At 35.0% G+C, this 27,421-nt stretch overlaps 1 protein-coding gene across 1 annotated transcript in view; it reads right to left on the reverse strand.

Moving 5' to 3' along the window:
• The window catches only part of LOC131946175 (carotenoid-cleaving dioxygenase, mitochondrial), a 35,855-nt gene extending 10,348 nt beyond the window's left edge, over window positions 1-25,507 (reverse strand). Inside the window, exons 1-3 of the mRNA XM_059306825.1 lie at window positions 25,480-25,507; window positions 24,571-24,829; window positions 6,139-6,286 (exon numbers count right to left, since the gene is read on the reverse strand). Of these exons, the coding sequence (XP_059162808.1) occupies window positions 6,139-6,286; window positions 24,571-24,829; window positions 25,480-25,507 (435 nt within the window). The remainder of the gene's footprint in view (window positions 1-6,138; window positions 6,287-24,570; window positions 24,830-25,479) is intronic.
• Window positions 25,508-27,421: the final 1,914 nt, after the last annotated feature.

Below are 27,421 nucleotides of genomic sequence, written 5' to 3' on the forward strand. Positions count from 1 at the left end.
TATAGACATATGGTAGTATCAAACTTAGAAAATAATTTAAAACCAAGAGATATAGACGTATGGTAGTATCAAAGTTAGAAAATAATTTAAAACCAAGGGATATAGACATATGGTAGTATCGAAGTTAAAAAACAATTTAAAACCAAGGGATATAGACGTGTGGTAGTATCAAAGTTAAAAAACAATTTAAAACCAAGGGATATAGACATATGGTAGTATCAAACTTAGAAAATAATTTAAAACCAAGAGATATAGACGTGTGGTAGTATCAAAGTTAGAAAACAATTTAAAACCAAGGGATATAGACATATGGTAGTATCAAAGTTAAAAAACAATTTAAAACCAAGGGATATAGACGTATGGTAGTATCAAAGTTAAAAAACAATTTAAAACCAAGGATATAGACGTATGGTAGTGTCAAAGTTAGAAAAAATTTAAAACCAAGGGTTATAGACTTATATAGAGATATGGTAGTATCAAAGTTAGAAAATAATTTAAAACCAAGGGTTCTAGACTTATATAGACGTATGGTAGTATCAAAGTTAAAAAACAATTTAAAACCAAGGGTTATAGACGTGTGGTAGTATCAAAGTTAAAAAACAATTTAAAACCAAGGGATATAGACATATGGTAGTATCAAACTTAGAAAATAATTTAAAACCAAGAGATATAGACAAATGGTAGTATCGAAGTTAAAAAACAATTTAAAACCAAGGGATATAGACGTGTGGTAGTATCAAAGTTAAAAAACAATTTAAAACCAAGGGATATAGACATATGGTAGTATCAAACTTAGAAAATAATTTAAAATCAAGGGATATAGACATATGGTAGTATCAAAGTTAGAAAACAATTTAAAACCAAGGGATATAGACATATGGTAGTATCAAACTTAGAAAATAATTTAAAACCAAGGGATATAGACGTGTGGTAGTATCAAAGTTAAAAAACAATTTAAAACCAAGGGATATAGACATATGGTAGTATCAAAGTTAGAAAACAATTTAAAACCAAGGGATATAGACGTATGGTAGTATCAAAGTTAAAAACAATTTAAAACCAAGGGATATAGACATATGGTAGTATCAAAGTTAGAAAATAATTTAAAACCAAGGGATATAGACATATGGTAGTATCAAAGTTAGAAAACAATTTAAAACCAAGGGTTATAGACGTATGGTAGTATCAAAGTTAGAAAACAATTTAAAACCAAGGGATATAGACGTATGGTAGTGTCAAAGTTAGAGAATAATTTAAAACCAAGGGATATAGACATATGGTAGTATCGAAGTTAAAAAACAATTTAAAACCAAGAGATATAGACGTATGGTAGTATCAAAGTTAGAAAAAGTTTAAAACCAAGAGATATAGACGTATGGTAGTATCAAAGTTAGAAAACAATTTAAAACCAAGGGATATAGACGTATGGTAGTGTCAAAGTTAGAGAATAATTTAAAACCGAGGGTTATAGACTTATATAGACGTATGGTAGTATCAAAGTTAGAAAATAATTTAAAACCAAGGGTTATAGACGTAAGGCAGTTGCGTAGCGAGGTCGGGTGTCACCCGGTGCGGCACTTAATGGTGTCACCCCCAGAGGCGTAGCGACCCTTCCCGGGGGACAAACTTTCAAGTTTTCGATTTGCACCCCCCTCAAGTTTTGCCTTGGTGTCACCCCCCTAAATGTTGTCACCCGATGCGGTCCACACACCCCGCCCCCCCCCCCCTCGCTACGCCTCTGACGTAAGGTAGTATCAAAGTTTCAAAATATTTTAAAACCAATTAACGACATCTCGACCTAAGAATTTATTTCAGAAAATTTTCTCCAAGGGGGTGGGGTACTTGAAACCTCGGGAGGGGGCAATAAAAGAAGTATATATTTTCTATTAAAGTTCATTTCTTTAGTTACTGGGAGGGGGGGGGGGCGTGCTTCGTAGATGAGAGCGCAATATCCCCCCCCCCCCCTCCCTCCAGAGATGCCTGAAAAAAGCACTGTCAACAAGTTAAAAGAGTGACTGACGTTTTGAAAGATGGTTTTCACCACAACACAAGTAACAACCTGAGTGAAACGTTTTCGTTGTTGTTCGTACAAAAATTCTTGTACCAGCACAGACGAACACGTCCCTTCAAAGGGCTGCTATTTTCTGTGTTTTATTCTTTTGTTAAAATTAACACCGAGTGTGTTCTTCTTATTAATGTTACGTTTGGGTCATAATTTAGACAGTCGGAGTTCGTCGTAAAAATGTACAGACGACAGCGGTTTAAAAAAAAACAAAAAAACAATATCATTTTTACTTTCTCGTATATACGTAGTATAGAGAAAGTATTGTAATCGTGCAAAAAAAAAAATCGAGATTTTTACAAATCTCGACGTTTTACACCTCACTGATACGGAAAAACATAATTTTGCAATCTTGTCCGTATGTCTGTGTGTGTGTGTGTCTGTCTGTGTGTGTGTCTGTCCGTGTGTAAACACGATAACTTGAGTACCGTTACAGCTAGGTTGATGAAATTTCATATATAAGTATTATATTAAAATCGTAGATCCGTATCAACTTTTGAGCGATTTCCGACAACCGGAAGTGGTACTTTTTCTACTTTGAATTTTTCAAAAGCCTATAACTTGAGTACTATTTCAGATAGATAAATGAAATTTCACATGTAAGTAAAAGATCTAATTCTCTACCTTCTGTTAAATTTTGAGTAATTTCCGTTGACTGGAAGTAGTAATTTACGCTACTTCCGATTTCTCAAAAAACTAATGTAAATTTTTAAAGTACTAATACTATTGCGCACCATTATACACACCTTTATTAGGCGTTCGCTTGGTGCGCAATTGTTTTTTACTGAGATTCTATTCTATTTTTAAAAGTTTCAGTATTTAAAATGGATTAAAAATCATAACTATATCCCCAGTTACCATCCGCTGTTGTTTTATATAAGAATATTCGAGAAAGTTTAGGGGAGATCACTACCAGTTTATTTTAAAAGTGTTATCTAGACGCGGTGCATGATTCAAAACACGAAGTTTGCATTAAAAATTGGAGTGAGGAAATTCGATGTAACATTTGACACAGTAATGAAATAAATACAGGAAAAAAAATTATGTAGATAACGATTTAATTAGGCCTAAATAACAAATTGTTGTGTGAAAAAGTAGATATATTTAAATTTTCAAACAAAAATACTATAATAAACAAAATAAAATTATCCGAGAACAAATACCACCGTTTTCTTAAATTTCCGGGAGGCGCACACTTGTTAAAGTCTATATTTTCTATATTTTCTATTTCGGTTAAGTGTGGGGGGATGGACTGGCTTTGGTGCCCCCCCCCCCCCCTTTCCGAAGAGCTGCCTAAATAAACTCTAGAGAGGTTAATATATTCCTAAATTTTATATTTAATAATTATTACAGAAATGTAACGCATTATTTTTCCATACGTTTAAACAATGCATTGTTAGTAAATGGTTAGAATTGTTTGAAATTTTCTTATTGAGCTTTAGTTATTCCCCTTTAAAAATATTTTAAAATGTTTCAGGGGAGACAACAGCCAACTATGTTTTTATACATACATTCGATAGTAATAAAATTATAACATTTTTTAAAAAAATTATAATAAAATGATTGAATAAAAAGATTTATACCTTGATACTAATAGTTTTTTACTCTTTATGTTTGATATATTTTAGAATTATCAATTGACTTTAATTTAAAAAGAAAAACATTTTCTACATTAAATACTTAATTTGTAGGGATGGAAGAGCTACTTCGTAACGATGTTGGATAGCCACTGGATGAGCAGAAGAGTTCTAGTCTAGATTTAGTGTTAAAACTCATGGATCTAACTGGGTTACCTCTTTATAAAACAGATTAGTAAACCAATTGCAAATTCAATTAAAAGACGAGCGAAATCACACCCGTTTTTTTCGTACATATATATGTATGCCACCGGCCCAGATTTACCATTGGTTTGAAGTGAACTTCCGTCTCCGGATAATGGGTCTGGGTAAAGCGAAAAATGTTGAAAGACTCTCTGAAAAAGAAGCCATTGAACTTGGTGGTGAAATGCTGGGGGAGTTTGTTGTCTTTGGGCTGGCTTGTCTTGTCGTGGGAATGGAGTATCAACGCAGTTCCAAAAAAGAAGCAGCCAAGGAGGAGAAAGCAAGGAATGAACTAAATACCATCAAGTCCAAAATAGAAACTTTAACCACTGTCACAGAGATTCAGGAGAGTCAGATCAGAGAGCTACAGAAACAGGTGGACACTTTAACAGCAGAGACAGTGAATAAGCCAGAGAATACTGGCTATGTCAAAAGGATATTGGGGGGGGGGGGGGGGAAATAGTACAGTTTGCTCTTGTGTACGAATGTGATTTTAGTTTTTCCTTTGCCTGATAGTGATAGTTTAAAAAAGGAATAAATATAATATAGTATTGTTGGATTTATAGTGAATTGGTTTTGAATTGTCAGATAGTTTTCTATGAATAAGCAAATGATATCTAATTTTAAATTGCCTAGACTGATGGTGTAAATGGAGAGAAAAGTATTAGAACCGGGAATGTAATTAGTTCTGACTACAGATTATGTTGGTTGTAAATGATGCTGAGTTTTTTCTTATGTTGACAACTGAGATATTTCAGTACACAAAGCCTTGCAGAACCCCTTGCCACCTGTGGTTCAGACATTTTAAAACATCAACAGTCAACTTATTTTACCTTGTACCTTTGATAGCTGGTTTTTGTGTGGTTGATAACTGCTGTTTCTACAGTGTGTATGTGTGTATCACTGACTGCAGCTAGTAGGGTGAATGTGAGTTTAAATGGCTACAGCTAGCACAGTGTTTGATTGCCAATGCTTCGATATATTTACATTGTAAATGTCAAAGCTGATATCTAAAATCTACCTGCTTGTGATCAATGCCTCTATGAATTTTGAACATTTGTATATGTAAATAAATGAAATTTGTTTGGAAATAAAGTCTGTATGCTAGATCAAAAAAAAAAAAAAAAAAAAAAAAAAAAAAAAAAAAAACTCATGGATCTAGAAGAAGCTGACGGGGACGACTCTGAAGATGGAGCTGATGTAGAAGACGATGAGCCATTAGATGAACCTATAGATCAGGGGTCTCCAAACTTTTCAGTCCGAGGGCCGCATTGACTATCAAATTTCAGCTCGGGGACCAGTTGTTACCAGGCATGTCTTTGATTTTTCTGGGCAAAGTTCCTCAGCCATCACCAACTAACGTCTTTTCCGTGGACAAAAAGATCTCCGCGGGCCGGATGAGAGGACATCGCGGGCCGCATACGGCCCGCGGGCCGTAGTTTGGAGACCTCTGCTATAGATCATGAACAGGGTGAGAGAGTGGAGATGATCAGTGATGGAGCCACAGGCCAGGTGGAGCCCCAAAAATGAATAACAACCAAGTACATGACAAAATATGAGCGGGCCAGAGTTAATAGGAACACGTGCACTGCAAATAGCGATGTGTGCCCCTGTGATGGTGGAGCTAGAAGGAGAAACTGACCCTCTCGCCATAGCCATGAAAGAGCTGAAAGCAAGAAAAATTCCCTTTATCATCAGGACATATTTAGCAGATAAGAGCTACGAAGACTGGGCATTGGATGAATTGATAATTGACTGACTCTTCATATTCTTGTCTAATACAATTTTTTTGTACCATTAAAAAAAATTTACTCTTAACAATTCCCGTGTCTAGTAAAATATTAACAGAGAATTTAACCGGAAACAACACTAACCAGAAGATAACCGACTACCAGCAGAAACTGTGACCCGATTCTCTTCTGCACAGCACTAGTTGAAAATTATACCCAGAACCTTAGCAATAGTTCATAAGGGGGATTATTAGAAACTTTAAATAAAGAATTGGGGCTGGGAGGTCTATGTCTATGTTATGTTTATATACACATGGGATGGTGGGGGGTGGGCTGACTGATATTACAGTTGTTTTCTTGTATTGTATGCACATGACAAGATGTTATGACCGTAACAAATACAGCCGCATATATTTTTTTTTATCCCAATGGCCGCTGGTTTCTTAATCTTAAACCTGGGCTTAGCCAACAGTATAAAATAATGCGTGCTTATGACAGTTGTCGGCCATTAAAACACGTGACCTACCATCTCCGTCGTCTTGAGATCCCGGGGGTCAACCCTGTTGATGGTCGCTGTCTCGGTCAGGGCGTACAGCCCGTCCCCCAGGGTCACGACATTGACGGACGTGTTGTCAGTCCTCTCAGGTGGGAGTTCCGCGAAGTAGGTCTGTGACCTGGGGAAGATTTTCACATGAAGGTCTTAATACAAGGGAAGATTTTCACATGAAGGTCTTAATACAAGGGAAGATTTTAACATGAAGGTCTTAATACAAGGGAAGATTTTCACATGAAGGTCTTAATACAAGGGAAGATTTTCACATGAAGGTCTTAATACAAGGGAAGATTTTCACATGAAGGTCTTAATACAAGGGAAGATTTTCACATGAAGGTCTTAATACAAGAATCTATGTCAACTGGGGGAGATTTTCACATAAAGGTCTTAATACAAGGGAAGATTTTCACATGAAGGTCTTAATACAAGGGAAGATTTTCAAATGAAGGTCTTAATACAAGAATCTATGTCAACTGGGGGAGATTTTCACATGAAGGTCTTAATACAAGGGAAGATTTTCACATGAAGGTCTTAATACAAGGGAAGATTTTCACAGGAAGGTCTTAATACAAGGGAAGATTTTCACATGAAGGTCTTAATACAAGGGAAGGTTTTCACATGAAGGTCTTAATACAAGGGAAGATTTTCACATGAAGGTCTTAATACAAGGGAAGATTTTCACATGAAGGTCTTAATACAAGGGAAGATTTTCACAGGAAGGTCTTAATACAAGGGAAGATTTTCACATGAAGGTCTTAATACAAGGGAAGATTTTCACATGAAGGTCTTAATACAAGGGAAGATTTTCACATGAAGGTCTTAATACAAGGGAAGATTTTCACATGAAGGTCTTAATACAAGGGAAGATTTTCACATGAAGGTCTTAGTACAAGGGAAGATTTTCACATGAAGGTCTTAGTACAAGGGAAGATTTTCACATGAAGGTCTTAATACAAGGGAAGATTTTCACATGAAGGTCTTAATACAAGGGAAGATTTTCACATGAAGGTCTTAATACAAGGGAAGATTTTCACATGAAGGTCTTAATACAAGAATCTATGTGAACTGGGGAAGATTTTCACATGAAGGTCTTAATACAAGAATCTATGTGAACTGGGAAAGATTTTCACATGAAGGTCTTAATACAAGAATCTATGTGAACTGGGAAAGATTTTCACATGAAGGTCTTAATACAAGAATCTATGTGGACTGCTTGGAAGATTTTCACATGAAGGTCTTAATACAAGGGAAGATTTTCACATGAAGGTCTTAATACAAGAATCTATGTGAACTGGGAAAGATTTTCACATGAAGGTCTTAATACAAGGGAAGATTTTCACATAAAGGTCTTAATACAAGAATCTATGTAAAATGGGGAAGATTTTTACATGAAGGTCTTAATACAAGAATCTATGTGAACTGGGAAAGATTTTCACATGAAGGTCTTAATACAAGAATCTATGTGAACTGGGAAAGATTTTCACATGAAGGTCTTAATACAAGAATCTATGTGGACTGCTTGGAAGATTTTCATATGAAGGTCTTAATACAAGGGAAGATTTTCACATGAAGGTCTTAATACAAGAATCTATGTGAACTGGGAAAGATTTTCACATGAAGGTCTTAATACAAGAATCTATGTGAACTGGGAAAGATTTTCACATGAAGGTCTTAATACAAGGGAAGATTTTCATAAGAAGGTCTTAATACAAGGGAAGATTTTCACATGAAGGTCTTAATACAAGGGAAGATTTTCACATGAAGGTCTTAATACAAGGGAAGATTTTCACATGAAGGTCTTAATACAAGGGAAGATTTTCACATGAAGGTCTTAATACAAGGGAAGATTTTCACATGAAGGTCTTAATACAAGAATCTATGTAAACTGGGGAAGATTTTCACATGAAGGTCTTAATACAAGAATCTATGTGAACTGGGAAAGATTTTCACATGAAGGTCTTAATACAAGAATCTATGTGAACTGGGAAAGATTTTCACATGAAGGTCTTAATACAAGAATCTATGTGGACTGCTTGGAAGATTTTCACATGAAGGTCTTAATACAAGGGAAGATTTTCACATGAAGGTCTTAATACAAGAATCTATGTGAACTGCTTGGAAGATTTTTACATGAAGGTCTTAATACAAGGGAAGATTTTCATAAGAAGGTCTTAATACAAGGGAAGATTTTCACATGAAGGTCTTAATACAAGAATCATGTGAACTACTGGGAAAGATTTTCACATGAAGGTCTTAATACAAGGGAAGATTTTCACATGAAGGTCTTAATACAAGGGAAGATTTTCACATGAAGGTCTTAATACAAGGGAAGATTTTCACATGAAGGTCTTAATACAAGGGAAGATTTTCACATGAAGGTCTTAATACAAGAATCTATGTGAACTGGGGAAGATTTTCACATGAAGGTCTTAATACAAGAATCTATGTGAACTGGGAAAGATTTTCACATGAAGGTCTTAATACAAGAATCTATGTGAACTGGGAAAGATTTTCACATGAAGGTCTTAATACAAGAATCTATGTGGACTGCTTGGAAAATTTTCACATGAAGGTCTTAATACAAGGGAAGATTTTCACACGAAGGTCTTAATACAAGAATCTATGTGAACTGGGAAAGATTTTCACATGAAGGTCTTAATACAAGAATCTATGTGAACTGGGAAAGATTTTCACTTGAAGGTCTTAATACAAGAATCTATGTGAACTGCTTGGAAGATTTTCACATGAAGGTCTTAATACAAGGGAAGATTTTCACATGAAGGTCTTAATACAAGGGAAGATTTTCATAAGAAGGTCTTAATACAAGGGAAGATTTTCACATGAAGGTCTTAATACAAGAATCATGTGAACTACTGGGAAAGATTTTCACATGAAGGTCTTAATACAAGGGAAGATTTTCACATGAAGGTCTTAATACAAGGGAAGATTTTCACATGAAGGTCTTAATACAAGGGAAGATTTTCACATGAAGGTCTTAATACAAGGGAAGATTTTCACATGAAGGTCTTAATACAAGGGAAGATTTTCACAGGAAGGTCTTAATACAAGGGAAGATTTTCACATGAAGGTCTTAATACAAGGGAAGATTTTCACATGAAGGTCTTAATACAAGGGAAGATTTTCACATGAAGGTCTTAGTACAAGGGAAGATTTTCACATGAAGGTCTTAGTACAAGGGAAGATTTTCACATGAAGGTCTTAATACAAGGGAAGATTTTCACATGAAGGTCTTAATACAAGGGAAGATTTTCACATGAAGGTCTTAATACAAGAATCTATGTGAACTGGGGAAGATTTTCACATGAAGGTCTTAATACAAGAATCTATGTGAACTGGGAAAGATTTTCACATGAAGGTCTTAATACAAGAATCTATGTGAACTGGGAAAGATTTTCACATGAAGGTCTTAATACAAGAATCTATGTGGACTGCTTGGAAGATTTTCACATGAAGGTCTTAATACAAGGGAAGATTTTCACATGAAGGTCTTAATACAAGAATCTATGTGAACTGGGAAAGATTTTCACATGAAGGTCTTAATACAAGAATCTATGTGAACTGGGAAAGATTTTCACATGAAGGTCTTAATACAAGAATCTATGTGAACTGCTTGGAAGATTTTCACATGAAGGTCTTAATACAAGGGAAGATTTTCACATGAAGGTCTTAATACAAGGGAAGATTTTCACATGAAGGTCTTAATACAAGGGAAGATTTTCACATGAAGGTCTTAATACAAGGGAAGATTTTCACATGAAGGTCTTAATACAAGAATCTATGTGAACTGGGGAAGATTTTCACATGAAGGTCTTAATACAAGAATCTATGTGAACTGGGAAAGATTTTCACATGAAGGTCTTAATACAAGAATCTATGTGAACTGGGAAAGATTTTCACATGAAGGTCTTAATACAAGAATCTATGTGGACTGCTTGGAAGATTTTCACATGAAGGTCTTAATACAAGGGAAGATTTTCACATGAAGGTCTTAATACAAGAATCTATGTGAACTGGGAAAGATTTTCACATGAAGGTCTTAATACAAGAATCTATGTGAACTGGGAAAGATTTTTACATGAAGGTCTTAATACAAAAATTTATGTGAACTGCTTGGAAGATTTTCACATGAAGGTCTTAATACAAGGGAAGATTTTCACATGAAGGTCTTAAAACAAGGGAAGATTTTCACATGAAGGTCTTAATACAAGGGAAAATTTTCACATGAAGGTCTTAATACAAGGGAAGATTTTCACATGAAGGTCTTAAAACAAGGGAAGATTTTCACATGAAGGTCCTAATACAAGGGAAGATTTTCACATGAAGGTCTTAATACAAGAATCATGTGAACTACTGGGAAAGATTTTCACATGAAGGTCTTAATACAAGGGAAGATTTTCACATGAAGGTCTTAATACAAGGGAAGATTTTCACATGAAGGTCTTAATACAAGGGAAGATTTTCACATGAAGGTCTTAATACAAGGGAAGATTTTCACATGAAGGTCTTAATACAAGAATCTATGTAAAATGGGGAAGATTTTCACATGAAGGTCTTAATACAAGAATCTATGTGAACTGGGAAAGATTTTCAAATGAAGGTCTTAATACAAGAATCTATGTGAACTGGGAAAGATTTTCACATGAAGGTCTTAATACAAGAATCTATGTGGACTGCTTGGAAGATTTTCACATGAAGGTCTTAATACAAGGGAAGATTTTCACATGAAGGTCTTAATACAAGAATCTATGTGAACTGCTTGGAAGATTTTCACATGAAGGTCTTAATACAAGAGAAGATTTTCACATGAAGGTCTTAATACAAGGGAAGATTTTCACATGAAGGTCTTAATACAAGAATCATGTGAACTACTGGGAAAGATTTTCACATGAAGGTCTTAATACAAGGGAAGATTTTCACATGAAGGTCTTAATACAAGGGAAGATTTTCACATGAAGGTCTTAATACAAGGGAAGATTTTCACATGAAGGTCTTAATACAAGGGAAGATTTTCACATGAAGGTCTTAATACAAGAATCTATGTAAACTGGGGAAGATTTTCACATGAAGGTCTTAATACAAGAATCTATGTAAACTGGGAAAGATTTTCACATGAAGGTCTTAATACAAGAATCTATGTGAACTGGGAAAGATTTTCACATGAAGGTCTTAATACAAGAATCTATGTAGACTGCTTGGAAGATTTTCACATGCAGGTCTTAATACAAGGGAAGATTTTCACATGAAGGTCTTAATACAAGAATCTATGTGAACTGCTTGGAAGATTTTCACATGAAGGTCTTAATACAAGGGAAGATTTTCATAAGAAGGTCTTAATACAAGGGAAGATTTTCACATGAAGGTCTTAATACAAGGGAAGATTTTCACATGAAGGTCTTAATACAAGGGAAGATTTTAACATGAAGGTCTTAATACAAGGGAAGATTTTCACATGAAGGTCTTAATACAAGGGAAGATTTTCACATGAAGGTCTTAATACAAGGGAAGATTTTCACATGAAGGTCTTAATACAAGGGAAGATTTTCACATGAAGGTCTTAATACAAGAATCTATGTCAACTGGGGGAGATTTTCACATAAAGGTCTTAATACAAGGGAAGATTTTCACATGAAGGTCTTAATACAAGGGAAGATTTTCAAATGAAGGTCTTAATACAAGAATCTATGTCAACTGGGGGAGATTTTCACATGAAGGTCTTAATACAAGGGAAGATTTTCACATGAAGGTCTTAATACAAGGGAAGATTTTCACAGGAAGGTCTTAATACAAGGGAAGATTTTCACATGAAGGTCTTAATACAAGGGAAGGTTTTCACATGAAGGTCTTAATACAAGGGAAGATTTTCACATGAAGGTCTTAATACAAGGGAAGATTTTCACATGAAGGTCTTAATACAAGGGAAGATTTTCACAGGAAGGTCTTAATACAAGGGAAGATTTTCACAGGAAGGTCTTAATACAAGGGAAGATTTTCACATGAAGGTCTTAATACAAGGGAAGATTTTCACATGAAGGTCTTAATACAAGGGAAGATTTTCACATGAAGGTCTTAGTACAAGGGAAGATTTTCACATGAAGGTCTTAGTACAAGGGAAGATTTTCACATGAAGGTCTTAATACAAGGGAAGATTTTCACATGAAGGTCTTAATACAAGGGAAGATTTTCACATGAAGGTCTTAATACAAGAATCTATGTGAACTGGGGAAGATTTTCACATGAAGGTCTTAATACAAGAATCTATGTGAACTGGGAAAGATTTTCACATGAAGGTCTTAATACAAGAATCTATGTGAACTGGGAAAGATTTTCACATGAAGGTCTTAATACAAGAATCTATGTGGACTGCTTGGAAGATTTTCACATGAAGGTCTTAATACAAGGGAAGATTTTCACATGAAGGTCTTAATACAAGAATCTATGTGAACTGGGAAAGATTTTCACATGAAGGTCTTAATACAAGAATCTATGTGAACTGGGAAAGATTTTCACATGAAGGTCTTAATACAAGAATCTATGTGAACTGCTTGGAAGATTTTCACATGAAGGTCTTAATACAAGGGAAGATTTTCACATGAAGGTCTTAATACAAGGGAAGATTTTCACATGAAGGTCTTAATACAAGGGAAGATTTTCACATGAAGGTCTTAATACAAGGGAAGATTTTCACATGAAGGTCTTAATACAAGAATCTATGTGAACTGGGGAAGATTTTCACATGAAGGTCTTAATACAAGAATCTATGTGAACTGGGAAAGATTTTCACATGAAGGTCTTAATACAAGAATCTATGTGAACTGGGAAAGATTTTCACATGAAGGTCTTAATACAAGAATCTATGTGAACTGGGAAAGATTTTTACATGAAGGTCTTAATACAAAAATTTATGTGAACTGCTTGGAAGATTTTCACATGAAGGTCTTAATACAAGGGAAGATTTTCACATGAAGGTCTTAAAACAAGGGAAGATTTTCACATGAAGGTCTTAATACAAGGGAAAATTTTCACATGAAGGTCTTAATACAAGGGAAGATTTTCACATGAAGGTCTTAAAACAAGGGAAGATTTTCACATGAAGGTCCTAATACAAGGGAAGATTTTCACATGAAGGTCTTAATACAAGAATCATGTGAACTACTGGGAAAGATTTTCACATGAAGGTCTTAATACAAGGGAAGATTTTCACATGAAGGTCTTAATACAAGGGAAGATTTTCACATGAAGGTCTTAATACAAGGGAAGATTTTCACATGAAGGTCTTAATACAAGGGAAGATTTTCACATGAAGGTCTTAATACAAGAATCTATGTAAAATGGGGAAGATTTTCACATGAAGGTCTTAATACAAGAATCTATGTGAACTGGGAAAGATTTTCAAATGAAGGTCTTAATACAAGAATCTATGTGAACTGGGAAAGATTTTCACATGAAGGTCTTAATACAAGAATCTATGTGGACTGCTTGGAAGATTTTCACATGAAGGTCTTAATACAAGGGAAGATTTTCACATGAAGGTCTTAATACAAGAATCTATGTGAACTGCTTGGAAGATTTTCACATGAAGGTCTTAATACAAGAGAAGATTTTCACATGAAGGTCTTAATACAAGGGAAGATTTTCACATGAAGGTCTTAATACAAGAATCATGTGAACTACTGGGAAAGATTTTCACATGAAGGTCTTAATACAAGGGAAGATTTTCACATGAAGGTCTTAATACAAGGGAAGATTTTCACATGAAGGTCTTAATACAAGGGAAGATTTTCACATGTAGGTCTTAATACAAGGGAAGATTTTCACATGAAGGTCTTAATACAAGAATCTATGTAAACTGGGGAAGATTTTCACATGAAGGTCTTAATACAAGAATCTATGTAAACTGGGAAAGATTTTCACATGAAGGTCTTAATACAAGAATCTATGTGAACTGGGAAAGATTTTCACATGAAGGTCTTAATACAAGAATCTATGTGGACTGCTTGGAAGATTTTCACATGCAGGTCTTAATACAAGGGAAGATTTTCACATGAAGGTCTTAATACAAGAATCTATGTGAACTGCTTGGAAGATTTTCACATGAAGGTCTTAATACAAGGGAAGATTTTCATAAGAAGGTCTTAATACAAGGGAAGATTTTCACATGAAGGTCTTAATACAAGGGAAGATTTTCACATGAAGGTCTTAATACAAGGGAAGATTTTAACATGAAGGTCTTAATACAAGGGAAGATTTTCACATGAAGGTCTTAATACAAGGGAAGATTTTCACATGAAGGTCTTAATACAAGGGAAGATTTTCACATGAAGGTCTTAATACAAGGGAAGATTTTCACATGAAGGTCTTAATACAAGAATCTATGTCAACTGGGGGAGATTTTCACATAAAGGTCTTAATACAAGGGAAGATTTTCACATGAAGGTCTTAATACAAGGGAAGATTTTCAAATGAAGGTCTTAATACAAGAATCTATGTCAACTGGGGGAGATTTTCACATGAAGGTCTTAATACAAGGGAAGATTTTCACATGAAGGTCTTAATACAAGGGAAGATTTTCACAGGAAGGTCTTAATACAAGGGAAGATTTTCACATGAAGGTCTTAATACAAGGGAAGGTTTTCACATGAAGGTCTTAATACAAGGGAAGATTTTCACATGAAGGTCTTAATACAAGGGAAGATTTTCACATGAAGGTCTTAATACAAGGGAAGATTTTCACAGGAAGGTCTTAATACAAGGGAAGATTTTCACAGGAAGGTCTTAATACAAGGGAAGATTTTCACATGAAGGTCTTAATACAAGGGAAGATTTTCACATGAAGGTCTTAATACAAGGGAAGATTTTCACATGAAGGTCTTAGTACAAGGGAAGATTTTCACATGAAGGTCTTAGTACAAGGGAAGATTTTCACATGAAGGTCTTAATACAAGGGAAGATTTTCACATGAAGGTCTTAATACAAGGGAAGATTTTCACATGAAGGTCTTAATACAAGAATCTATGTGAACTGGGGAAGATTTTCACATGAAGGTCTTAATACAAGAATCTATGTGAACTGGGAAAGATTTTCACATGAAGGTCTTAATACAAGAATCTATGTGAACTGGGAAAGATTTTCACATGAAGGTCTTAATACAAGAATCTATGTGGACTGCTTGGAAGATTTTCACATGAAGGTCTTAATACAAGGGAAGATTTTCACATGAAGGTCTTAATACAAGAATCTATGTGAACTGGGAAAGATTTTCACATGAAGGTCTTAATACAAGAATCTATGTGAACTGGGAAAGATTTTCACATGAAGGTCTTAATACAAGAATCTATGTGAACTGCTTGGAAGATTTTCACATGAAGGTCTTAATACAAGGGAAGATTTTCACATGAAGGTCTTAATACAAGGGAAGATTTTCACATGAAGGTCTTAATACAAGGGAAGATTTTCACATGAAGGTCTTAATACAAGAATCTATGTGAACTGGGAAAGATTTTCACATGAAGGTCTTAATACAAGAATCTATGTGGACTGCTTGGAAGATTTTCACATGAAGGTCTTAATACAAGGGAAGATTTTCACATGAAGGTCTTAATACAAGAATCTATGTGAACTGGGAAAGATTTTCACATGAAGGTCTTAATACAAGAATCTATGTGAACTGGGAAAGATTTTTACATGAAGGTCTTAATACAAAAATTTATGTGAACTGCTTGGAAGATTTTCACATGAAGGTCTTAATACAAGGGAAGATTTTCACATGAAGGTCTTAAAACAAGGGAAGATTTTCACATGAAGGTCTTAATACAAGGGAAAATTTTCACATGAAGGTCTTAATACAAGGGAAGATTTTCACATGAAGGTCTTAAAACAAGGGAAGATTTTCACATGAAGGTCCTAATACAAGGGAAGATTTTCACATGAAGGTCTTAATACAAGAATCATGTGAACTACTGGGAAAGATTTTCACATGAAGGTCTTAATACAAGGGAAGATTTTCACATGAAGGTCTTAATACAAGGGAAGATTTTCACATGAAGGTCTTAATACAAGGGAAGATTTTCACATGAAGGTCTTAATACAAGGGAAGATTTTCACATGAAGGTCTTAATACAAGAATCTATGTAAAATGGGGAAGATTTTCACATGAAGGTCTTAATACAAGAATCTATGTGAACTGGGAAAGATTTTCAAATGAAGGTCTTAATACAAGAATCTATGTGAACTGGGAAAGATTTTCACATGAAGGTCTTAATACAAGAATCTATGTGGACTGCTTGGAAGATTTTCACATGAAGGTCTTAATACAAGGGAAGATTTTCACATGAAGGTCTTAATACAAGAATCTATGTGAACTGCTTGGAAGATTTTCACATGAAGGTCTTAATACAAGAGAAGATTTTCACATGAAGGTCTTAATACAAGGGAAGATTTTCACATGAAGGTCTTAATACAAGAATCATGTGAACTACTGGGAAAGATTTTCACATGAAGGTCTTAATACAAGGGAAGATTTTCACATGAAGGTCTTAATACAAGGGAAGATTTTCACATGAAGGTCTTAATACAAGGGAAGATTTTCACATGTAGGTCTTAATACAAGGGAAGATTTTCACATGAAGGTCTTAATACAAGAATCTATGTAAACTGGGGAAGATTTTCACATGAAGGTCTTAATACAAGAATCTATGTAAACTGGGAAAGATTTTCACATGAAGGTCTTAATACAAGAATCTATGTGAACTGGGAAAGATTTTCACATGAAGGTCTTAATACAAGAATCTATGTGGACTGCTTGGAAGATTTTCACATGCAGGTCTTAATACAAGGGAAGATTTTCACATGAAGGTCTTAATACAAGAATCTATGTGAACTGCTTGGAAGATTTTCACATGAAGGTCTTAATACAAGGGAAGATTTTCATAAGAAGGTCTTAATACAAGGGAAGATTTTCACATGAAGGTCTTAATACAAGGGAAGATTTTCACATGAAGGTCTTAATACAAGGGAAGATTTTCACATGAAGGTCTTAATACAAGAATCTATGTGAACTGGGGAAGATTTTCACATGAAGGTCTTAATACAAGAATCTATGTGAACTGGGAAAGATTTTCACATGAAGGTCTTAATACAAGAATCTATGTGAACTGGGAAAGATTTTCACATGAAGGTCTTAATACAAGAATCTATGTGGACTGCTTGGAAGATTTTCACATGAAGGTCTTAATACAAGGGAAGATTTTCACATGAAGGTCTTAATACAAGAATCTATGTGAACTGGGAAAGATTTTCACATGAAGGTCTTAATACAAGAATCTATGTGAACTGGGAAAGATTTTCACTTGAAGGTCTTAATACAAGAATCTATGTGAACTGCTTGGAAGATTTTCACATGAAGGTCTTAATACAAGGGAAGATTTTCATAAGAAGGTCTTAATACAAGGGAAGATTTTCACATGAAGGTCTTAATACAAGAATCATGTGAACTACTGGGAAAGATTATCACATGAAGGTCTTAATACAAGGGAAGATTTTCACATGAAGGTCTTAATACAAGGGAAGATTTTCACATGAAGGTCTTAATACAAGGGAAGATTTTCACATGAAGGTCTTAATACAAGAATCATGTGAACTGGTTGGAAGATTTTCACTTGAAGGTCTTAATACAAGGGAAGATTTTCACATAAAGGTCTTAATAAATACAAGAATCATGTGAACTACTTGGAAGATTTTCACATGAATGTCTTAATACAAGGGAAGATTTTCACATGAAGGTCTTAATACAAGGGAAGATTTTCACATGAAGGTCTTAATACAAGGGAAGATTTTCACATGAAGGTCTTAATACAAGGGAAGATTTTCACATGAACATCTTAATACAAGGGAAGATTTTCACATGAAGGTCTTAATACAAGGGAAGATTTTCACATGAAGGTCTTAGTACAAGGGAAGATTTTCACATGAAGGTCTTAGTACAAGGGAAGATTTTCACATGAAGGTCTTAATACAAGGGAAGATTTTCACATGAAGGTCTTAATACAAGGGAAGATTTTCACATGAAGGTCTTAATACAAGGGAAGATTTTCACATGAAGGTCTTAATACAAGAATCTATGTGAACTGGGGAAGATTTTCACATGAAGGTCTTAATACAAGAATCTATGTGAACTGGGAAAGATTTTCACATGAAGGTCTTAATACAAGAATCTATGTGGACTGCTTGGAAGATTTTCACATGAAGGTCTTAATACAAGGGAAGATTTTCATATGAAGGTCTTAATACAAGAATCTATGTGAACTGGGAAAGATTTTCACATGAAGGTCTTAATACAAGAATCTATGTGAACTGGGAAAGATTTTCACATGAAGGTCTTAATACAAGAATCTATGTGGACTGCTTGGAAGATTTTCACATGAAGGTCTTAATACAAGGGAAGATTTTCACATGAAGGTCTTAATACAAGAATCTATGTGAACTGCTTGGAAGATTTTCACATGAAGGTCTTAATACAAGGGAAGATTTTCATAAGAAGGTCTTATAACAAGGGAAGATTTTCACATGAAGGTCTTAATACAAGAATCATGTGAACTACTGGGAAAGATTTTCACATGAAGGTCTTAATACAAGGGAAGATTTTCACATGAAGGTCTTAATACAAGGGAAGATTTTCACATGAAGGTCTTAATACAAGGGAAGATTTTCACATGAAGGTCTTAATACAAGGGAAGATTTTCGCATGAAGGTCTTAATACAAGAATCTATGTAAACTGGGGAAGATTTTTACATGAAGGTCTTAATACAAGAATCTATGTGAACTGGGGAAGATTTTCACATGAAGGTCTTAATACAAGAATCTATGTGAACTGGGAAAGATTTTCACATGAAGGTCTTAATACAAGAATCTATGTGGACTGCTTGGAAGATTTTCACATGAAGGTCTTAATACAAGGGAAGATTTTCATATGAAGGTCTTAATACAAGAATCTATGTGAACTGGGAAAGATTTTCACATGAAGGTCTTAATACAAGAATCTATGTGAACTGGGAAAGATTTTCACATGAAGGTCTTAATACAAGAATCTATGTGGACTGCTTGGAAGATTTTCACATGAAGGTCTTAATACAAGGGAAGATTTTCACATGAAGGTCTTAATACAAGAATCTATGTGAACTGCTTGGAAGATTTTCACATGAAGGTCTTAATACAAGGGAAGATTTTCATAAGAAGGTCTTATAACAAGGGAAGATTTTCACATGAAGGTCTTAATACAAGAATCATGTGAACTACTGGGAAAGATTTTCACATGAAGGTCTTAATACAAGGGAAGATTTTCACATGAAGGTCTTAATACAAGGGAAGATTTTCACATGAAGGTCTTAATACAAGGGAAGATTTTCACATGAAGGTCTTAATACAAGGGAAGATTTTCGCATGAAGGTCTTAATACAAGAATCTATGTAAACTGGGGAAGATTTTTACATGAAGGTCTTAATACAAGAATCTATGTGAACTGGGAAAGATTTTCACATGAAGGTCTTAATACAAGAATCTATGTGAACTGGGAAAGATTTTCACATGAAGGTCTTAATACAAGAATCTATGTGGACTGCTTGGAAGATTTTCACATGCAGGTCTTAATACAAGGGAAGATTTTCACATGAAGGTCTTAATACAAGAATCTATGTGAACTGCTTGGAAGATTTTCACATGAAGGTCTTAATACAAGGGAAGATTTTCATAAGAAGGTCTTAATACAAGGGAAGATTTTCACATGAAGGTCTTAATACAAGAATTATGTGAACTACTGGGAAAGATTTTCACATGAAGGTCTTAATACAAGGGAAGATTTTCACATGAAGGTCTTAATACAAGGGAAGATTTTCACATGAAGGTCTTAATACAAGGGAAGATTTTCACATGAAGGTCTTAATACAAGGGAAGATTTTCACATGAAGGTCTTAATACAAGAATCTATGTAAACTGGGGAAGATTTTCACATGAAGGTCTTAATTTAAGAATCTATGTGAACTGGGAAAGATTTTCACATGAAGGTCTTAATACAAGAATCTATGTGAACTGGGAAAGATTTTCACATGAAGGTCTTAATACAAGAATCTATGTGGACTGCTTGGAAGATTTTCACATGAAGGTCTTAATACAAGGGAAGATTTTCACATGAAGGTCTTAATACAAGAATCTATGTGAACTGGGAAAGATTTTCACATGAAGGTCTTAATACAAGAATCTATGTGAACTGGGAAAGATTTTCACTTGAAGGTCTTAATACAAGAATCTATGTGAACTGCTTGGAAGATTTTCACATGAAGGTCTTAATACAAGGGAAGATTTTCACATGAAGGTCTTAATACAAGGGAAGATTTTCATAAGAAGGTCTTAATACAAGGGAAGATTTTCACATGAAGGTCTTAATACAAGAATCATGTGAACTACTGGGAAAGATTTTCACATGAAGGTCTTAATACAAGGGAAGATTTTCACATGAAGGTCTTAATACAAGGGAAGATTTTCACATGAAGGTCTTAATACAAGGGAAGATTTTCACATGAAGGTCTTAATACAAGAATCATGTGAACTGGTTGGAAGATTTTCACTTGAAGGTCTTAATACAAGGGAAGATTTTCACATAAAGGTCTTAATAAATACAAGAATCATGTGAACTACTTGGAAGATTTTCACATGAATGTCTTAATACAAGGGAAGATTTTCACATGAAGGTCTTAATACAAGGGAAGATTTTCACATGAAGGTCTTAATACAAGGGAAGATTTTCACATGAAGGTCTTAATACAAGGGAAGATTTTCACATGAAGGTCTTAATACAAGGGAAGATTTTCACATGAAGGTCTTAATACAAGGGAAGATTTTCACATGAAGGTCTTAATACAAGGGAAGATTTTCACATGAAGGTCTTAGTACAAGGGAAGATTTTCACATGAAGGTCTTAGTACAAGGGAAGATTTTCACATGAAGGTCTTAATACAAGGGAAGATTTTCACATGAAGGTCTTAATACAAGGGAAGATTTTCACATGAAGGTCTTAATACAAGGGAAGATTTTCACATGAAGGTCTTAATACAAGAATCTATGTGAACTGGGGAAGATTTTCACATGAAGGTCTTAATACAAGAATCTATGTGAACTGGGAAAGATTTTCACATGAAGGTCTTAATACAAGAATCTATGTGAACTGGGAAAGATTTTCACATGAAGGTCTTAATACAAGAATCTATGTGGACTGCTTGGAAGATTTTCACATGAAGGTCTTAATACAAGGGAAGATTTTCACATGAAGGTCTTAATACAAGAATCTATGTGAACTGGGAAAGATTTTCACATGAAGGTCTTAATACAAGGGAAGATTTTCACATGAAGGTCTTAATACAAGAATCTATGTAAAATGGGGAAGATTTTTACATGAAGGTCTTAATACAAGAATCTATGTGAACTGGGAAAGATTTTCACATGAAGGTCTTAATACAAGAATCTATGTGAACTGGGAAAGATTTTCACATGAAGGTCTTAATACAAGAATCTATGTGGACTGCTTGGAAGATTTTCACATGAAGGTCTTAATACAAGGGAAGATTTTCACATGAAGGTCTTAATACAAGAATCTATGTGAACTGGGAAAGATTTTCACATGAAGGTCTTAATACAAGAATCTATGTGAACTGGGAAAGATTTTCACATGAAGGTCTTAATACAAGGGAAGATTTTCATAAGAAGGTCTTAATACAAGGGAAGATTTTCACATGAAGGTCTTAATACAAGGGAAGATTTTCACATGAAGGTCTTAATACAAGGGAAGATTTTCACATGAAGGTCTTAATACAAGGGAAGATTTTCACATGAAGGTCTTAATACAAGGGAAGATTTTCACATGAAGGTCTTAATACAAGAATCTATGTAAACTGGGGAAGATTTTCACATGAAGGTCTTAATACAAGAATCTATGTGAACTGGGAAAGATTTTCACATGAAGGTCTTAATACAAGAATCTATGTGAACTGGGAAAGATTTTCACATGAAGGTCTTAATACAAGAATCTATGTGGACTGCTTGGAAGATTTTCACATGAAGGTCTTAATACAAGGGAAGATTTTCACATGAAGGTCTTAATACAAGAATCTATGTGAACTGCTTGGAAGATTTTTACATGAAGGTCTTAATACAAGGGAAGATTTTCATAAGAAGGTCTTAATACAAGGGAAGATTTTCACATGAAGGTCTTAATACAAGAATCATGTGAACTACTGGGAAAGATTTTCACATGAAGGTCTTAATACAAGGGAAGATTTTCACATGAAGGTCTTAATACAAGGGAAGATTTTCACATGAAGGTCTTAATACAAGGGAAGATTTTCACATGAAGGTCTTAATACAAGGGAAGATTTTCACATGAAGGTCTTAATACAAGAATCTATGTGAACTGGGGAAGATTTTCACATGAAGGTCTTAATACAAGAATCTATGTGAACTGGGAAAGATTTTCACATGAAGGTCTTAATACAAGAATCTATGTGAACTGGGAAAGATTTTCACATGAAGGTCTTAATACAAGAATCTATGTGGACTGCTTGGAAAATTTTCACATGAAGGTCTTAATACAAGGGAAGATTTTCACACGAAGGTCTTAATACAAGAATCTATGTGAACTGGGAAAGATTTTCACATGAAGGTCTTAATACAAGAATCTATGTGAACTGGGAAAGATTTTCACTTGAAGGTCTTAATACAAGAATCTATGTGAACTGCTTGGAAGATTTTCACATGAAGGTCTTAATACAAGGGAAGATTTTCACATGAAGGTCTTAATACAAGGGAAGATTTTCATAAGAAGGTCTTAATACAAGGGAAGATTTTCACATGAAGGTCTTAATACAAGAATCATGTGAACTACTGGGAAAGATTTTCACATGAAGGTCTTAATACAAGGGAAGATTTTCACATGAAGGTCTTAATACAAGGGAAGATTTTCACATGAAGGTCTTAATACAAGGGAAGATTTTCACATGAAGGTCTTAATACAAGAATCATGTGAACTGGTTGGAAGATTTTCACTTGAAGGTCTTAATACAAGGGAAGATTTTCACATAAAGGTCTTAATAAATACAAGAATCATGTGAACTACTTGGAAGATTTTCTCATGAATGTCTTAATACAAGGGAAGATTTTCACATAAAGGTTACAAGAATCTTTGTGAACTGCTTGGAAAATTTTTCAGAAAGGTCTATGTGTACTGGTTAAAATATTTCTTGACATGAAGGTTGACATGTCTTTACACAAAGGTCAATGTAAATTGGTTAAAAATATTTGATGTAAAAATAATTAAACAAGGGTCTATGTGAATTAGTAAAAACTAAAAAGTTTTAAAGTGAACAGCAGTCAACCCAATCAGCAGTCAACCCAATCAGCAGTCAACCCAATGGGCGGTCAACCTAATGGGCAGTCAGCAGTCAACCCAATGGGCGGTCAACCTAATGGGCAGTCAGCAGTCAACCCAATGGGCGGTCAACCTAATGGGCAGTCAGCAGTCAACCCAATGGGCGGTCAACCCAATAGGCAGTCAACCCAACGGGTAGTCAGCAGTCAACCCAATGGGCAGTCAACCCAATCAGCAGTCAACCCAATGGGCGGTCAACCTAATGGGCAGTCAGCAGTCAACCCAATGGGCGGTCAACCCAATCAGCAGTCAACCCAATGGGCGGTCAACCTAATGGGCAGTCAGCAGTCAACCCAATGGGCGGTCAACCCAATCAGCAGTCAACCCAATGGGCAGTCAACCCAATGGGCACATGAATAACATTTAGGAAAGTAAAGGCGACTGGACATAATGTTGGCTACATTATCACTCCGTATGACGAGATAACAGAAACAGTTGATCGCTACTTCATCTGCTTCATGGACCACAAGTTTATAAAGAATAACTTTCATGGTTTTATTCAATAGACGTTCTGCAATTTGTTTTTAATTAACAACATGAACATTTCTTGAGATTAGATTTTAAATTCAATCCAACACTTCACAACATTTAACTCATTCAATAAATCACCTGCCATCAAAAGCTAATTTATTCAATTAATTAAAAGCTTAAATCTTCTAAAACCCCATAATTAAATTAATTCACTTCTATCGTCACCATAGAGTTCAGTCTATTAGCTGTCGATGGGATGACGTCACTTTCTAGGAAACCGCAGTTAATCTATCCCCCCCCCCCATGTCGTCGATAAATTAAAAAAAAGTAAACATTTAGTCTTATTTGATTTGATTTTATGTAGGCAAACACTAATTGTATTTTTTTTTTAAAATTGCTTTTAACAAATTTGTCGTTTATCGAGCAAATTGATCTGGCAACTTACTCTTTGAAAATGTTCTTGCATGGGTCCAACACCCTGTGCACGCCAGACCTGCTGGTGACGGTTCTCGTGATGCCCATCGCCTGCTGCAGGGTGTGGGTGTCCAGCAGGGAGGACCGGAAGGTCACGTGACCGTTCTGGATGGTGAACTTGTGGAGGACGGAGAAGCCGTCGAAAAAATGGCGGATGTTGGTGTCCTTGACCTGATAGACACCGGCGCCATTTCTGTACAGACACCCATTCAGCCATTGTGGTATGTGTCCTGTGTTACAGATAGCAATCACATAGAGGGAAGAACATACACATAATGTAAACATCATACACATAATAGGTAGGTCAGGGGTCGGCAACCTTTTGAAGCGGAAGAGCCAAAAGTTACAATTTTCAAAATTTCCCTGGTTTTAAAGAGCCACTAACATTTTTTTTTATTTCAAATATTTTTTTTTATTAAGATTATTAGTATTTGTTCAAGGAGCTGGAGAGCCGCATCTTGATATCAAAAGAGCCGCACGCGGCTCGCGAGCCGCAGGTTGCCGACCCCTGAGGTAGGTCGATCATACACACCAAAAAATTAACATATACATATAGTTAAATTATCATATTCATATAGTATATGTCATTTCCATAAAGAAATTACCATATAGCCTACATAATATATCACACTCATATATATAAAGTTATTTAGTATCTCACTCATAAAGTAAGTATCATAGGCCTACACATATATACACATAACGTGCATTGTTTCTTAGAGACTTTTTTCTCCGGGGGGGGGGGGGGGGGGGCGGACACGGGTAAAAGTAAATGTCCATATAAATTACATTTCGTTCTGGAGGGGAGGGGCGGCAGACTTTCATCGGGATTTGGGGGGTGGGGCGGCTGTATGCCCCCCCCCCCCCCCCCAAGAGATACCTGGAAGAAACTCTGCTAATGTGTACATCCTTACCATAAAATAGATATCATACCCATGAATAAGTAACAGGACGACAGTGGGGGTGGGGGTGGGGCGGTTCGCAACGGGTGACACCATTTCGGGGATGACAGCATTTAGGGGGTGACACCATTTAGGCTGCGGTTACACTATACGTCGGCAGTCCGAATTTCTGTTTCTGACAACACGGCCGAACAACTGGAAAGCAAACAAAAAGTATAACCCAGTTCTATTGGTTACACTAGATCCGAACTCATCGTCCGAGTCGTCAGACTACGTCAGGCGCCTGATGATGAACTTAAAATTTTGTTTCTGTTCTGACGGAAAACACATTCTGATGAAAATTTATCTGGCAGGATAAACAAAATATAAAATGGAGGACTTCAGTTTGAACAGAAAGTTGTAGATCTAGTATTTGACACAGAGAAGATGATTTTTACTTATCCAGAAGAGAAAATTAAAGGTCTGAAATAGCCGATTAACTCGGATGTACAAGTTAAGTAATTTATTTCACTTATTCACTTCATTGATTAATTTTTATCATTCATTCACATTTTTTTTTTTTGGTTATCGACTCTCACTCAACTCACTCAAGTCACTCAAGTTACTCAACTGGTAGATCTAGATCTAGAATCTAGATTCTAGATCTAGATATCTAGATTATTTCTAGTTCTAGACTAAGCTAGATTCTAGACTCTAGATCTAGAAAACTAGATCTATACTATTAAATCTAATTCTTTTTTCTAGATCTAGAGTGCAGAGTGAGTCTAGATCTAGATTCTAGACTAGATCTATATCTAGATTCTAGACTAGATCTAGAAAATCTAGATCTAGATCTAGATTCTAGATCTTGCTTCGAAGTACTGAAGAAGTAGAATTCAGATCTAGATCTAGATTCTAGATCTAGACTATTCTAGACTCTAGATCTAATCCAGAATCTAGATCTAGTCTAGATCTAGAGAATCTAGATATCGTCATCGTTCTAAATTCTAAGATTAGACTAAGGCAAGGGTTAGATCTAGTACTAGGTCTAGTTAGGGCTAAGACTAAGTAATAGAAAAGTAAGTAACCTCAAAATAGATTCTAGATCTAGATCTAGTAATAACTAGTAAAATAATTAGTTAGGCCTATTAAATAATAGGATCTAGATCGGTAATCTATCGTTTTGGGTACGTAAAATCGCCCGCGACTAGTAATGTGAAAAACAGGTGACTCCTTACATTTTAATAATTATTTCACATTTTGAGGAGGATTTATGTTTTGAAAAATACAAAAATGTTTCCTTGTTTCATTTATGTACCTGTTTTTAAACAATTGAATTAAAACTTTTCAGTAATAAATGAACACCAGCGATGTTTCCAACAGATGCAACCATGCTCATTTACTATAGCAGCCATCTTGTTAAAATTTTATTTTTATAGACTTATAGCTCGAGATTCAGGCGGAAGTCACTCTATTTTACAAATGGCTGCTGTTTATATAGCAAATCTTGCTTGCAGACACTGATGTTTAAAGTTAATTTCTGGCCTATATTAATATATTTAGCCATTGATTTGGGTTTATTATTCATTTATCTATAATATTTGACACAAACATATCACAATATACTTCTATTACAGCCTTGACAATGAGGTAACGTTTTCGTACATTAATAGCCGCGGGCGATTTTACGTACCCAAAACGATAGATTACCTCTAGATCTACTCATTGAATTTAATATTCTCTAGTCTCTAGTAGTAGACTCTCTCTACTCTCTACTCTTGGTTCTAAAATTGAATCTTTCATTCTCGGCTAGGCCTATCTGATAGTCTATCTAATTTCTAATATCTAGAATCTATGAAATAGATCTATTTTTCTAGTATTCTATGATTCTTTCTAGATTTAGATCTAGATCTCTATGTATATTATTATCTATAGGGACTA

Source organism: Physella acuta, unplaced genomic scaffold, assembly GCF_028476545.2.
Source record: "Physella acuta isolate Inbredline_101_S28 unplaced genomic scaffold, ASM2847654v3 ptg000547l, whole genome shotgun sequence".
Lineage (NCBI taxonomy): Eukaryota > Metazoa > Mollusca > Gastropoda > Physidae > Physella > Physella acuta.